Consider the following 16,768-nt stretch of genomic DNA (forward strand, 5'->3'; position numbering starts at 1 on the left):
TGGCTGAGATGCTTTCCTTGTGAGTAGGCTAAAGATCAGTCATCCAAAAAGAGGGGGGCGGGGTGGGATTGCAGGGCTAAGATGGAGCTGATAAAAAAAAAAATCAGTGTGGTTCAGCCACACAGACACTGTGTACCAAGAACTCATTCAATATGAGTATCTCTGCCATAGATCATGTGACTCAATGGCTCAGTCATGTCCAATTCTTTACAGCCCCATGGACTGTAACCCACCAGGCCTCTCTGTCCATGGGATTCTCCAGGCAAGAACACTGGAGTGGGTTGCCATTTTCTACTCCAAGGGATCTTCCTGACCCAGAAACTGAACTCACATCTCTTGCATTTCCTGCAATGGCAAGTGGATTCTTTACCACTGGGCTACAGATCATTGTACCCAATTTACAGATGAGATCATGGAGGTTCAGAGAGATCAAGGGACTTGATCACAGAAACCCAACTGGAAGGGAAATCCAAACCCCTGTTGGACTGATTCCCAGGCTTGCACTCAATATCATAGACGATTTATGTTTGTTTCAGTTAACTCTATTTATTTAAAAAATTAGCATTTTTTATCCATTTCTCACATTTCACGTTTTAGTGAAGTTAGAGAATCAGACTTGTAATTGGGACAAAATCCTCCAATGTCCCCCCAGAATCAGACAATAGGAGGCCAGGCCGACAGAAGCAGCCTTGTGTGACTCTGCAAAGCAGTATTTAATCCAGCCCAGCTCCCGGTTCCTCTTCGCCCTGCTCCCTTTCTGCTGCTCTCATTGCAAGCTTCATGTTTAGAACCAGAGAGGACTCATTATTCTGCTGTCCCTTGTTTAAAGATAAACACTCTGGGTAGTGGAAGTCTTCCCTCTAATTTACTTGCTTAATCTTTATTATTGTTTATTTTCCCCAAAGAGAGGAATAAGTTTTGCTACATTGCTTTTTAGACAACTCAATTCTAATTTGGAAACTAAGCAGATTAACGAAGTAGCTCTCACTTGGTCTGATCTCACGTATTTTAAAGTAAATAAGGACACAGTCCAATTAAAAATTGATGTAAATCACAAATTAGCACAGAGTCTGCTTTGCCAGAAGTTACCTACTACAATGTTCAGGAACGGATGCTATTGAATGAATTTGTGTGTGTGTGTGTGTGTGTGTGTGTGTGTGTGGTGTAGCCCATAGCACCGTTAAACTCAGCTTCAAGCACAGTTAGTTCTCACTGAGTCGAGGAGGCTTCCCTGAAAGTTATCAAATTGTGAATCAAACTAAACAGTTCTATTTTCTGATTTAAATTCTCAGGATTAATTAACAGAATTTCTAGGAACAAAGTTTCAATGGGAACCTACCTAGAGCTAGTGTTTCCGTTATGGCAATGTTTCTAAATCCTGAGGTGTTAGTTGAAAATTCGGTGAATCAGGATCTTTGGGAATAAATCCAAAATCTGTTTTTAGCAGGTACTTCAGATGACTCCTGTGCTCCCATATTTATTATGTTCACATGAAAAATGATATAAAAACAAGGAGATATATATTATTTGGTTAATGTTATACCACCTAATCTCAGAGCTTCCAGGATGGAGTGTGAAAGGCCTGAGGTCCTACATTTTGGTTTTACCTCTTCTGCCTTCTCTTTCTTTGGTCTCTTCTCAGTTCCTTTTCACAGCTTTATTATTCAGAGCTCATCTAAGTAAGAATTAGCATTATATAACACACACAATGTATAGGGTTGGCCAAAAAGTTCATTTGGCTTTTTCTATAAGTTGTTACAATAAATCTTAAATGAACTTTTTGGTCAATCGAATACATACATTTGTAATACATCTATTATACAAAAATATGTATGCACAACAATTTTAATATATATAAAATACATGTACAAATTTATGTACAACAAATTTATAATACCTATTACATTGCAAAGATTTTAAACTATTTAACCTTTATTATACATGTCATTGTTTATAAATTTAAACTTTAAAAGGATCAGTGGTCTTCATTTTGTCCTTTAAGAGAGGAACAAATGTAAAAATGTAAGTCTTTCTGAATATTTTAGAATAAATATTACTAAGTTCACCTTAAAAAATATTTTCATTAATGCTTTTAACTCAGTGCCATTTGATGATTAACATTTGATTGGACACGACTCAGCGACTTCCCTTTCAATTTTCACTTTCCACTTTCATGCATTGGAGAAGGAAATGGCAACCCACTCCACTGTTCTTGCCTGGAGAATCCCAGGGACAGGGGAGCCTGGTGGGCTGCCATCTATGGGGTCACACAGAGTCAGACACGACTGAAGTGACTTAGCAGCAGCAGCAGCAACATTTGATCACAGACTATGTTTTCAGAATTGTATTTGTTCATAAAACTTTGAGCAATGACTTTTTTGTCATTATCTATATGGGGCTTCCCTGGTGGCTCAGCAGTAAAGAATCTACCTGCAGTTCACGGGGTGCAGGAGATATAAGTTTGATCCTTGGGTCAGGAAGATCCCCTGAAGGAGAGCATGGCAACCCATGCCAGTGTTCTTGCCTGGAAAATCCCATGGACATGGACAGAAGAGACTGGTGGGCTACAGTCCATGGGATCACAGAGTCGGACATGATGACTGAGCAGACAGCAGACATAAGGCCTCAGTTCAGCATGAAGGTGAAATCTTGAATAAGACACAGAGGAACGCGTTTGCATTTGCAGTATTTCCCTTGTAGGTGGAACCGCAAGCCGACAGAGAGGCTTCCTGGGGTGCATTCGGTCTCTGCGATTGAACGGGCTGGCCCTGGACCTGGAAGAGAGAGCCACGATGACCCCAGGAGTGGAGCCAGGGTGTCCAGGACACTGCAGCACCTACGGCCATCTGTGTCGCAATGGAGGGAGGTGTAGAGAAAAGCGCAGAGGGATCACATGCGACTGCACCGTCTCTGCGTATGACGGGCCGTTCTGCGAGAACGGTGAGTGTGCCCAAGGAACAGGGAAAGGAGGGAGCACGAGAAGTCCATGAAGCTGCCTCTGGCATTGACTCTGTAATGAAAAGATAAGGCGCTTCTCTGTGATTAGCTGAAATAGAATGGTTTCTATCCCAAATGCCTCCATTTTCCTTGGAAGGAGGTAAGCTTGTATCCTTGACCAGGCTTTGACTACTTCTAGTAGATCAGAGGGGCATCATTGAGGTCTCCTTGAGGAGAGCAGTAAACTTTAACTATGCATTTACGCTGGACATTTAATTTTGCATTTTTGAGGCAATAATAAAATACTGTTACTCAATTCTGGGTTATGGGAATATGGAGGGATTATCTCTTTACTTAAGCTTTATTATTTTTCATCTTAATTTTTTTTTTAATTAAAAAACTGCAAAGGAGGAGTTCCCTGGTGGCCTAGTAGTTAGGATTTGGTGCTTTCACTGCTATGGCCCTGGGTCCAATCTCTGATCAGGGAATTGAGATACTGCAAGCTGTGTGTCACAGCCAAAATAAAAACAAATAATACTAAACTAAAAAACACCCAGCACAGCATGACATTATTGTTTTTCCCTTTTGAGATATTTGAGGATTAGAGATATTCTTTGCATATATAGAAATATACATAATAAGATACGTGCACTTACATATTGCTGATACAACAAAAATTGCTTGCCATTCCAGACATTTCTGCTTATTTTGGAGCTGGCTCCTCGGTGATCTACAATTTTCAAGAACATTACAATGACACCTTTAGCAAGAACTCCAGCTCCTTCGCAGCTTTATTTCATGAGGATCTGACATTGACAGGAGAAATGGCTACACTGAGCTTCCGGACCACAGGGACACCTAGCTTACTGCTCTATGTGAGCTCATTCTATGAGGAATACCTTTCAGTTATCCTTGCCCCAAACGGTGAGTGTCTTTACTTTAAGAACAAGAAGACTGATTTGGGTATTGTCCATGTCCTGGCTATTGTAGATAGTGCTGCTGTGAACATTGGGATACACGTATCTTTTTGAATTATGGTGGTCCATCAGCAGAGGAATGGATAAAGAAGATGCAGAGCAGATATGCAAAAAAATATTGAGTGAGTGAGTGAAGTCACTCGGTTGTGTCCAACTCTTTGTGACCCCATGGACGGTAGCCTACCAGGCTCCTCTGTCCATAGGATTTTCCAGGCAAGAGTACTGGAGTGGGTTGCCATTTCCTTCTCCAGGAGATCTTCCCAACCCAGGGATCGAACCCAGGTCTCCCACATTGTAGGCAGATGCTTTACCATCTTAGCCACCAGGGAAGAGCCCCCCCGCCAAAAAAAATATTACTCAACCATAAAAAGCAACAAAATTGAGTCATTTGTAGGGATGTGGATGGACCTAGAGAGTGACATACAGCGTGGAGAAAGTCAGAAAGAGAAAAACAAATACTGTACATTAATACATATATGTGGAATCTAGAAAAGCATATAGATGATATTACTTGCAAATAGAGACACAAATGTAGAGAACAATTGCATGGTTACCAAGGGGGAAAGGGTGGGGGCGGGTAAAATTGGGAGGTTGAAATCGACTTATATACATGATTGATACTATGTATAAAATAGATAACTAATGACAACATACTGTATAGCACTGCAGTGGGGGTGAGGGAGTCTTGCCTTCTGAAATGAAATAATTAGTTTCACTGTACAGATATGCAGCAACACAAGAGATGACTCTACACATGGACATTACCAGATGGTCAATACCAAAATCAGATTGACTATATTCTTTGCAACCAAAGATGGAGAAGCTCTATACAGTCAGGAAAACAAGACCAGGACCTGACTGTGGCTCAGATCATGAACTCCTTATTGCCAAATTCAGACTTAAATTGAAAAACGTAGGGAAAACCATTAGGCCATTAAGGCATGACCTAAATCAAATCCCTTATGAGTACACAGTCGAAGTGAAAAATAGATTCAAGAGATTAGATCTGATCGACAGAGTGCCTGAAGAACTATGGATGAAGGTTCATAACATTATACAGGAAGTGGTGATCAAAACCATCTTCAAAAAAAATAAATGCAAAAAGGCAAAATGGTTGTCTGAGGAAGCCTTACAAATAGGTGAGAAAGGAAGAGAAGTGAAAGGCAAGGGAGAAAAGGAAAGATATACACATCTGAATGCAGAGTTCCAAAGAATAGCAAAGAGAGAGAAGAAAGCTCTTCTAAGTGAACAATGCAAAGAAATAGAGGAAAACAATAGAATGGGAAAGACTAGCGATGTCTTCAAGAAAATTATAGATACTAAGGGAACATTTCATGCAAAGATGAGCATGATAAATGACAGAAAGATATGGACCTATCAGAAGCAGAAGAAATTAAGAAAAGTTGGCAAGAATACACAGAAGAACTATACAAAAAAGATCTTAATGACCCAGAAAAACATGATATGATCACTCACCTAGAGCCAGAATGCAAAGTCAAGTGGGCCTTAGAAAGCATCACTATGAACAAAGTTAGATGAGGTAATGAAATTCCAGCTGAGTTATTTCAAGTCCTAAAAGATGATGCTATTAAAATGCTGCACTCAGTATGCCAGCAAATTTGGAAAACTCAGCAGTGGCCTCGGGACTGGAAAAGGTCAGTTTTCATTCCAATCCCAAAGAAAAGCAATGCCAAAGAATGTTCAGACTACCACACAATTGCACTTATTTCATGTTCTAGCAAAGTAATGCTCAAAATTCTTCAAGTGAGGTTTTAGCAGCACCTGAACCATGAACTTCCAGATGTTCAAGCTGGATTTAGAAAAGGCAGAGCAACCAGAGATCAAATTGCCAACATCCATTGGATCGTAGAAAAAGCAAGAAAGTTCCAGAAATGAAAGCTTCATTGACTACATTAAAGCCTTTATCTGTGTGGATCACAACAAACTGTGGAAAATTCTTAAAGAGATGGGAATGCCAGACTACTTTATCTACTTCCTGAGAAATCTATATGCAAGTCAAGAAGCAACAGTTAGAACCGGACTTGGAATAATGGACTGGTTCAAAATTGGGCAAAGGAGTATATCAAGGCTGTATATTGTCACTCTGCTTTTTTCACTTATATGCAAAGTACATCATGTGAAATGCTGGGGTGGATGAAGCACAAGCTAGAATCAAGATTGCTGGAAGAAATATCAATAACCTCAGATATGCAGGTGACCATCCTTATATGGCAGAAAGTGAAGAGGAACTAAAGAGCTTCTTGATGAAAGTTAAAAAGGAGAGTGAAAAAGCTGGCTCAAAACTCAACAATCAAAAAAGGAAGATCATGGCATCCAGTCCCATCATGTCATGCCAAATAGAAGGGGAAACAATGGAAACAGTGACAGACTTTATTTTCCTGGGCTCCAAAATCACTGCATATGGTGACTACAGCCATGAAATTAAAAGATGCTTGCTTCTTGGAAGAAAAGCTATGACAAATCTAGACAGCATATTAAAAAGCGGAGACATTACTTTGTTGACTAAGGTCAGCATTGTCAAAGCTATGGTTTTTCAGTAGTCATGTGTGGATGTGAGAGTTGGACCATGAAGAAGGCTGAGTGCCAAAGAATTGATGTTTTTGAACTGTGGTGTTCAAGAAGACTTGAGAATCCCTTTGGCAGCAAGGAGATCAAACCAGTCAATACTAAAGGAAATCAACTCTGAATATTCATTGAAAGGACTGATTCTGAAGCTGATGTTCCAATACTTTGGCCACCTGATGTGAAGAGCTGACTCACTGGAAATGACCCCGGTGCTGGGAAAGATTGAGGGCAAGAGGAGAAGGGGATGACAGAGGATGAGATGATTAGATGGCATCACCAACTCAATGGACATGAGTTTAAGCAAACTCCAGATATAGTGAAGGACAGGGAAGCCTGGTGTGCTGCTGTCCATGGGAGTTGCAAAGAGTGACTGAGTGACTGAACAACAACAGCGTATGTTAGAATTGTATAATAAAGAAGGCTGACAGCCAAAGAACTGATGTTTTCATACTGTGGTGCTGGAGAAAACTCTTGAGGGTCCCTTGGACAGCAAAGAGATCAAACCAATCAGTCCTGAAGGAAATCAACTTGAATATTCATTGGAAGGACTGATGCTGAAACTGAAGCTCTAATACTTCGGCCACCTGATGCAAAGAGCTGACTCATTGGAAAAGACACTGATGCTGGGAAAAATTGAAAGCAGGCAGCGAAGGGGATGACAGAGTACGAGATGGTTGGATGGCATCACCTATTCATTGGATCTGAGTTTGAGCAAACTCTGAGAGATGGTGATGGATAGGGAAGCCTGGCGTGCTGCAGTCTGTGGTGTCACAGAGTCAGACACGATTGAGCAACTGAACAACAACAACACTGTTCATTCTGAAAGACGGTATCTCATTTTATATATGGAAAATATTTCCTCCTGCTTGGAAATGAAATCATGAAGTGCATTAAATCATATCAAACCCAATTTCCTTGAGCATCCGATAAATGTGATTGTTCTTTACCCATCAGTGGTTGGGAAGTCAGTCATGCCCTGTTGCCTGCGTGCATGCTAAGTTACTTCAGTCATGTATGACTCTGTGACCCTGTGGATTTCAGCCCTCCAGGCTTCTCTGTCCCTGGGATTCTCCAGGCAAGCATACTGGCAGTGGGTTGCCATGCCCTCCTCCAGAGGATTTTCCCAACCCAGGGATCGAACAAGAGTCTCTCATTTCTCCTGCTTTGGCAGGTGGGTTCTTTACCACTTGCACCACCTGGGAAGCCCCCATGCCCTATCCACGTGTAAAGAAAAGTGGAATGTTCTCTAACCCATGGTCACCAGGAAAAGTGCAGAACTGACACACTCCCATTAGAGAACAAAACTAAGCTTTAACCCTTTCTCATGGAGAACAAAGGGAGAAACTTCTGGAAAAGATTTCTACAATCACTGACTGATAGAATCAATTACAGGTGATACCATAGTGATGGGTGGAGAGTGCATCTGTGAAGAAGAGAAGTGTGTGGATTGGGCAATTTGAATATTGTAGCAAATCACTCACTTTTCTCTTTTTGCTATATCTTGATTATGGTAGAAACATTAGGAAATATTTCTGGTTGTTCAAAAAAAATAATGTAAATGTCAGTGATACATTAAAATGCATTAAAGTAAGTCACATTAAAAGAAGTTATGCTTGTAGAAACTGAAAGTTAATACAAAATTGCTTGAGGTTTTACCATTTAATAATACGAATACCACATGAATAATTAACTTCAAGCCTCACTTGGTGTTTTCATATGCTTGGACTTTTTCCTTTGGTTCAGGAAAATGGAAGAACTTGGAAAAAGACTGTTTGGTCTTGACTTTTAAGACTGTGTAATTGGATTCTGAATTTGGCCCCAGAACAGCACATAAATAAGTAATTGCTAGTCTGGGACAAGTGACTGTATGCACTCAAGTAAAGGCTCCATAGATTCAAATTGTATTAATTTTTTTAAATGTGTGTTAGGACCTGCATTGCCAGTTTTTATAAAATTCTATTTTAGTTAAAATGTCATTTTTCTCTTCTTTAGGAAGTCTGCAAATCAGGTATAAGCTGGACAGACACCGAGAACCTGATGTTTTTAACTTTGGTTTTAAAAACCTGGCTGATGGGCAGCTTCACCATGTGAGGATTAACAGAGAAGCAGCAGTGATGTTTGTAGAGGTAAGATCATAAATTCAACAACAGCAACAGTAATCAAAATCATGATGCTCAGAACATATGACTTAAATCCAAAATTCAATAATAAATCCTAATAAGTGAAATACACATTCGGCACTGTCCTTCCATAAGTCTAGGATAGGAAATGTAGTCAAGGTGTTTTATTTCATTTAGCAATGTTAGTTTATCAAGAGATCATCAAAAGTTTTTATTACTATTTGACCTTTTAAAATACCATGCTCTCCTCACTGGTTTCACTTTATTTGATTGGGAAATATTGCCTAGTTTTTCATAGGGACTATTGGAGATATTCCAATGGGAACCTATTCTCACTGGATTACAAAAGAACAAAAGCTACTGAAATTTAAACACACAGAAAAAGCAAGATATTGCTTAAAGTGGAACTACATTTTGAAAAACAGCAGAGTCTTTAAATTATGCATTGTCACTGGGTTTTGAAGAGTAATCTTTTATATTGAATCTGTATGAATAATACATTTTTTCTGTTCATGTTATAAGTTTCCTCTAAATAAGTAAAAACTTTGAGGTTCAAAGTAGCTCTTGCATCTCTTCAGTGCACTGTACCAATTATGATACTTAAATCATGAAGACAAATGTAGGGGAAAACGATGGGGTAGAGTGGAATTTGAGGTGCTATAGAAGTTGTTTATAAAATACTTTTTTAACCTTTGTGATAGCTTGAAGATATGGATTATTTTTTGATTTCCATCCTTTTACGAATTGCTTGCCATTTTGATGTTTACATCTTGTGGAACATTTAATAGGTTAACCAGAATGCAAGGAGACAAGTCATCCTGTCTTCAGGGACAGAATTCAATGCTGTCAAGTCCCTTATGTTGGGGACGATTTTAGGTAAGTGGAAGAAAGAGGGCCCCTCTCCCCCTACCACCCTATGACTGAGATCAGAAGTGTTAAGTTGCAAATATGGGAAGCATTCATCATGCAGAAAGAAGCTCCTTGACATATTCATGATTTCTCAGTGAGTGACAATCAAGGTAGAAGCTTGCACTCTTGTCTGAGTGCACGTATAATCACGACTAAGTGCTGCTTGCGAGTTGAACAGGAGCGTTCCTTGAAAACTGCCTCCACACTTACCCTCTCACTTAGCAATCAAGCATAATGAAACTTTGCATTTTTCTAACAATTCAGGAAAGACAAAATCAAAGCAGATAGCAAGTTCACAAACTCTTTAGTAATCAGGGGTCAAATGCAGAAATCATTTTAATGATAAATCTAGACTTAGGCTTAAGAAAAAGCTGCTCTTAGCAAACAAATAACCTATGAGCCATGGCCTGGGCCCTGCCTTGTCTGTGGGCTGAGGTGAAATGTTTTCATTACTCCCAGCTACTCTTGGAAAATCACACTCTAAATATCCCACAGACGTCCTGTCCTTTATGGCTGCTAGTAATTCTCCATAAAACTGCCAAAGTAAAAGCATACTTTACTATTTAAATGTCAAAACCTTGATGCCTTTTCCCCCCTCTTCACTGAGAACTACATTGAAATAAAAATAAATATTGAAAGGTATTTCTTTTATTTTGATTATTTATAAACTATATGTTTTATTGATATTTAAATGTTATCTAGGGGAAGTTCTCCATGGCATATTTATTATTCCTTCTCTAGTACTTGTTATTCATATAATTTTGTTTTGTCCCATTTACGCATTGATTCTTCTGGTCATTTCTTCTGCCCTACATATATATATAGTACATCACAAACTTGAGAATGTTAGAGAAGGTACATGAATGGATGTTCCAAGTATGTCAAGAAGCATAGTAACTATTACAACTATCACATCTTTCAAACAGATGGACAATTAAACGATGACTTCTAATTTTTCAGATAGAGGAAATGTTATGAATCCTAGTGCTTTCCAAGGGTACTCTTGTAAATGGTAATAACAAAAGTGTAAGTTTTAGATACTACAGCCTAACTGTTAAAAAGCCCAGCTGTTAAAATGGCTGATTAAGCCAATGAAGAAGGATAAGAATATAGTTTTAGCTTGGTATGGTGAATAACAACTTTATGCTGAAGCGGTGATGGTCTTGCACTGTAATCATCCCTCAAAGTTGGATATAGACTCGACCTAGCCTTGATAATGTATGTGATAGGCAGCTTGTGCTGAATATCTTTTCCTGTGGGTCGTTGTTCTTCACACTCCCCACATGTGGGATAGTGGTGCTATAATTAACACAGAAATAAAAATGAAAATATTTGTTTCCCATTGAATTCTGGGAGATGTTTATACCTATCATAGCCTATTGTAGAGGTGAATATTCCAGTCTCTAATGTGTCATTTGGATGTTTACCAGGCACTTCTGACATCTCTGTTTTCATGATATTAGTAGATTTTTTATTCTGTTTAAACAGTGGCATAATTTTAAAAGAATGGGAAAGCAAACAAAAACAAATAAGACAAAAGACTTGGAAAAACAATTTAAAAGAATAACTGCTCTCTCAACTTTCGTCCATGAGAATGACAGTATATGTTTAAATAGATATTATGAAATTCCTAAAAGCTCCAAGACCACCTTGAGTTTTAGAGAACAGGGAGATAAAACCCTATCTTTGGTTGTCAGCCTAACTTATTTTTAATATCCAAATGGAGAACAATGTGCTCCCTTTTTATCTGCTTTTGAGCTCTACTCTCTGGCCCTATTGATCCTTGGTTTGAGAAAAGTAAGTAATCAATCACCTAAAATGAATCCAAGGGGCTTCACTGGCAGCTCAGCTGGTAAAGCATCTGCCTGCATTTTGGGAAACCTCAGTTCTATCCCTGGGTCGGGAAAATCCGCTGGAGAAAGGAATGCCTACCCACTCCAGTATTCTTGCCTGGAGAATTCCACGGACAGAGGAGCCTGGCTATACTCCTGGAACCACAGAGTCAGACACAACTGAGCAACTAACACTTTCACTTCAATTTCAAAGGATGTGCAAGCTTCATAGCTGCATTTTTGTCAAGTGGGTGCAAGCTGTGAGTGGAATAATTGTCCTGTCTGCACCTAGATCTGATCCCTCCTCCACTGTAGAGGAGAAGTCTGTGTGTACTCTTTTCCCAGTCTAAAGAACAGATATGGTCAAAACAAACACATCACACGCAACTCCATGCCCTCAGTGACTACTGCGTCCAACAGGCATGTTCAGAGATGCCCATGTCCCCGAGTAGAAAGTTGCCATCAGTAAGTATGAAATTGACAAAGGAGTATTTTAAAGGCAAATTAGGTTCAAATGTCTGATCTATAAAGAAATAGGCAATAGATTATGGAAATCAACTTAATTACTAAACTGTATTATATGAAAAGGTTCACTTTAATTAAAAAGTAGAATAGGTTTTGTTATATGAATTTGTATTTTTTTGTGATCTAATATATAGAGAACAGTAGCATGGAATTGAAGGTGTTAATGTTTTTATTCAAGGATCTTTTTATTCAAATGCATCTCTCTCAGGCCATAAAAATTAAAGTTGAAACTCAGCAATGAAGTTTATAGCCTGAAGCAATTGAATCTAATAAAATTATAAATATTCATTTCATCTGCACCTAGAGGTATGTATCTTGATCAAAGGCTAATAAAACTTTTCATGTTTTGGATAACTTTATTTTCGGATGGCTTCTGTTCTTCTACCACTCTCAAAATCAGTTATTGAGAATAAGACTACAGTTTTGTGTTCAGATTTGGCAAGTGGATAGAACTTCACTTCATTAACATAGTAAAATAGACCAACAGATTGGTTAATAAGTAGCTATTAATTTCTCTGGAAAGTTGTCCCAAACTATGATGAGATATCTAGTACTTACTTTGGTGTGTGTGTGTGTGTGTGGAGGTATTTTTATAATCTCGTAGAGGAGAAAGTCATTCCAAACATGTTAAAAAAATCAGGAATTATTAAATTAAAGAGTTTAAAATTACAGCATGAGATTTAATAACATCTATAAAGAAAAATATAAATAAGGTTAAGGGGCTAAAAACAATAAAGTGGTCAAAATTTTGTAATACAAAATAATAATTAAAGTTTTATAACACAAGATAATAAAATATCCTTAACATACATAATTCTCAAAATCATTAAGATTCTGTTTAATGCAAAAGTATATAGCTATTAAAGACAATAGAAAACTATATTTATTATCATGTACAACATTGACATTAAGTAAAAGAAGCAACGAGAAAGCCCTACATAGAGTGTGACCTCAGTATTTCTTGTTAGCTATTTTGTCTCATGGATTTATCCATTCTGAAATGTTTGGTGGTTCCTAGAATGTGCTTGTATTTCACTGGACATTTTGAATGCCTCATAGCAAAACACATACTGTATCTGCCCTCAAAACACTTGTGATATAATACAAAATATAAACAATAAAATAGTGTTCTAACAATTAACTAATCTAGTTAGTTATTATTATTGTTTTCCCTAGTGAGTTTTGGAAAATGCTTTGAAAGCGACTTCTGATTAACAACCCCTACGTTCTTTCCATTCTTCAAAGATCGTATTAGTGATGACCAATCAGGTTAAGTTTTCCCAGTTACTATAAAATAATTTCAGTATAATCCTACTTTAAATGGAAATCTTTGGATTTCTAATGTTCTTTGTAGTTTTGACTCTGATAGGTCTTATAATCCCAAAGTATGAGAACTTTAAAATACCGAGTAAGGTACCCTAGTGTTTTTGCTATGTTTTATTTCTCTAAAGATTTTGTATAATTGGTATTCTATTCATTTTGGGTTTTGAGCATTAAAAAAAAAACAACCAAAATAGCAACCCTGAAATATCAGAACAAAACAAAAATCTGTTCTTAAAGTGTGCAAACTAAGGATATATCTTCCTGTCTCTTCCTAGGGGAGAATACAGTTCAAATCAATATAGTCATGCGAATAAACTTTAGTAGGCCCATTATCTGAGTGAGAGAAGAAATCCACTGAAGTACTGTATGTGGAAATGGAACTCCATATATGATAATTGGATAATAAATAATTCATGGAAATTACCTACTGAGATCTGCATGGAGAAACTAGAGTTTAGATATTAAAATTCCCTTGACTTATTTGACATGTATTAGTCTTTCCTATACTCTCCCTAAGAATTTATCTCATTTAGAAAAAATTTATGTAGAAAGACACAAAGAGTTTATAAAATTTCAGGAATATGAGTGTAAATGCAAAAATGCTCAGCAGAGTATTAGCAAGTCTAATGTAATAATATATAAAAATTATTATATGCCATGACCAAATAAGATTTCTTCCAGGAATTTAAGGTTGGCACAACAGATAAAAATCAATGTAATTCACTATATTAATAGAGCTAAGGACAAAAAACACAGGATCGCTTCAATAGACACAGAAAAAGCATTTGAAAAAAATCCAGTATGCTTTCATAGTAAAAACACTGAACAAATTAGGAATGAAAGGAACTTCCTCATGTGTAAAAAAGGCATCTGCAAAACCCACAGAGCTTTGGTGAAATAATGGAAGTCTTCCCCTAAGATCAGTAATGAGAGAAAGATATCCACCCTTATCATTTTTGTTCAAGACTGTAGTGCAGATTTGAATGAGGGCTACAAAGCAAGGAAAAGAGCAAAAAATATCCAGATAAAAAGGAAGTAAAATTATCTGTGTTTGTAAAAGACATGATCTCCATGGAAAAAGCTATTAGTTTTGGCAAAGATGCAAGATCAACACACAAGAATTTATTGTATTTCTATATACTAGCAATGAATAATACAAGGATAAAATGAATGAAATATAAATTCTATTTACAATAGCATTAAAAAGAAGCAAATACTTTGAAATAACTTTAACAAAAGAAGTACAAGACATATACAATGAAAACCATAAAATATTGTTGGAAGGAATTATGCAAGAGTTACATAAATAGAAATATATCTGTGTTCATGGATTAAAAGATTCAGTGTTGCTAAGATGGCCGTCCGATGGTCTGGTCAGGTGGTCAGGTGGCCAGACCACCTTACGGCGATCTTAGCAACACTGAATCTTTTAATCCATGAACAAAGATAAACTAGCCTCTTGAGAAACCTATAGGCAAGTCAGGAAGCAACAGTTAGAACTGGAAATGGAACAACAGACTGGTTCCAAATAGGAAAAGGAGTACATCAAGGCTGTATATTGTCACCCTGCTTATTTAACTTCTATGCAGAGTACATCATGAGAAATGCTGGACTGGAAGAAACACAAGCTGGAATGAAGGTTGCTGGGAGAAATATCAATAACCTCAGATATGCAGATGACACCACCCTTACGGCAGAAAGTGAAGAGGAACTAAAAAGCCTCTTGAGGAAAGTGAAAGAGGAAAGCGAAAAAGTTGGCTCAAAGTTCAACATTCAGAAAACGAAGATCATGGCATCTGGTCCCATCACTTCATGGGAAATAGATGGGGAAACAGTGGAAACAGTGTCAGACTTTATTGGGGGGGGGGGCTCCAAAATCACTGTAGATGGTGATTGCAGCCATGAAATTAAAAGACTCCTTGGAAAGAAAATTATGACCAACCTAGATAGCATATTGAAAAGCAGAGACATTACTTTGCCAACAAAGGTCCATCTAGTCAAGGCTATGGTTTTTCCAGTGGTCATGTATGGATGTGAAAGTTGGACTGTGAAAAAAGCTGAGCACCCAAGAATTGATGCTTTAGAACTGTGGTGTTGGAGAAGACTCTTGAGAGTTCCTTGGACTGCAAGGAGATCCAACCAGTCCATTCTAAAGGAGATCAGTCCTGGGATTTCTTTGGAAGGACTGATGCTAAAGCTGAAACTCCAATACTTTGGCCACCTGATGCGAAGAGTTGACTCACTGGAAAAGACCCTGATGCTGGGAGGGATTGGGCGCAGGAGGAGAAGGGGACAACAGAGGATGAGATGGCTCGATGGCATCACTGACTCGATGGACATGAGTTTGGGTGAACTCTGGGAGTTGGTGATGGACAGGGAGGCCTGGCGTGCTGCAATTCCTGGGGTCGCAAAGAGTCGGACACAACTGAGCGACTGAACTGAACTGACCTGAAGATGGCAGTGCTCCCAAGTTTACCTCCAGACTCCTATCCAAATCCAAATGGCCTTTTCTACAGAAATTGATAAGTTGATTCTAGAATTCACATAGAAATGCAAGGGTTCCAAGTAGCCAAAACAATCTTGAGAGGAAGGATGAAGATGGAGGTCTCATTCTTCTTGATTTCGAAACAGTACAGTTCAGTTCAGTTCAGTTCAGTCGCTCAGTCATGTCCGACTCTTTGTGACCCCATGAATCACAGCACGCCAGGCCTCCCTATCCATCACCATCTCCCGGAGTTCACTCAGACTCACGTCCATTGAGTCTGTGATGCCATCCAGCCATCTCATCCTTTGTTGTCCCCTTCTCCTCCTGCCCCCAATCCCTCCCAGCATCAAAGTCTTTTCCAATGAGTCAACTCTTCGCATGAAGTGGCCAAAGTACTGGAGCTTCAGCTTTAGCATCATTCCTTCCAAAGAAGTCCCAGGACTGATCTCCTTCAGAATGGACTGGTTGGATCTCCTTGCAGTCCAAGGGACCCTCAAGAGTCTTCTCCAACACCACAGTTCAAACGCATCAATTCTTCAGTGCTCAGCCTTCTTCACAGTCCAACTCTCACATCCATACGTGACTACTGGAAAAACCATACAAGGCCACAGTAATCAACACTATGTGGTATTGGCTTGAGTGAAAGTGAAAGTCACTCAGTCGTGTCCGACTCTTTACAAGCCCGTAGACTATACAGCCCATGGAATTCTCCAGGCCAGAATACTGGAGTGGGTAGCCTTTCCCTTCTCCAGGGGATCTTCCCAACCCAGGGATTGAACCCAGGTCTCCCGCATTGCAGGCAGATTCTTTACCAGCTGAGCTAAGAGATACATAATGACTAGTAGACTAGATCAACAGTTAAGAAGTAAAGCTATGTATTTATGGTCCACTGACTTTTAACATTGGTGCCAAGGCCATTCAGTGGAGGGAAAAAAAGACTAGTCTCTTTGACAAATGGTGCTGGCCCAGCTGGATATCCACAAGTTTAAAAAGTGAGGTAGGACCCTTAACTAACACCATACACAAAAATTAACTCAAAATGGATGATAGACCTAACTTTGTAGCTAAAATTAT

General features: G+C 38.6%; 1 protein-coding gene across 2 annotated transcripts in view; it reads left to right on the plus strand.

The window, feature by feature from the left end:
• Positions 1 to 16,768, plus strand: part of LOC138080855 (contactin-associated protein-like 3) — a 185,463-nt gene that overhangs the window by 153,211 nt on the left and 15,484 nt on the right. For both annotated transcript variants that reach the window (XM_068973702.1, XM_068973703.1), the window contains exons 17-20: positions 2,701 to 2,940; positions 3,631 to 3,861; positions 8,493 to 8,626; positions 9,409 to 9,496. In XM_068973702.1, coding sequence (XP_068829803.1) covers positions 2,701 to 2,940; positions 3,631 to 3,861; positions 8,493 to 8,626; positions 9,409 to 9,496 — 693 coding nt within the window. The remainder of the gene's footprint in view (positions 1 to 2,700; positions 2,941 to 3,630; positions 3,862 to 8,492; positions 8,627 to 9,408; positions 9,497 to 16,768) is intronic.

The sequence above is a fragment of the Capricornis sumatraensis genome, chromosome 6 (assembly GCF_032405125.1).
Source record: "Capricornis sumatraensis isolate serow.1 chromosome 6, serow.2, whole genome shotgun sequence".
Lineage (NCBI taxonomy): Eukaryota > Metazoa > Chordata > Mammalia > Artiodactyla > Bovidae > Capricornis > Capricornis sumatraensis.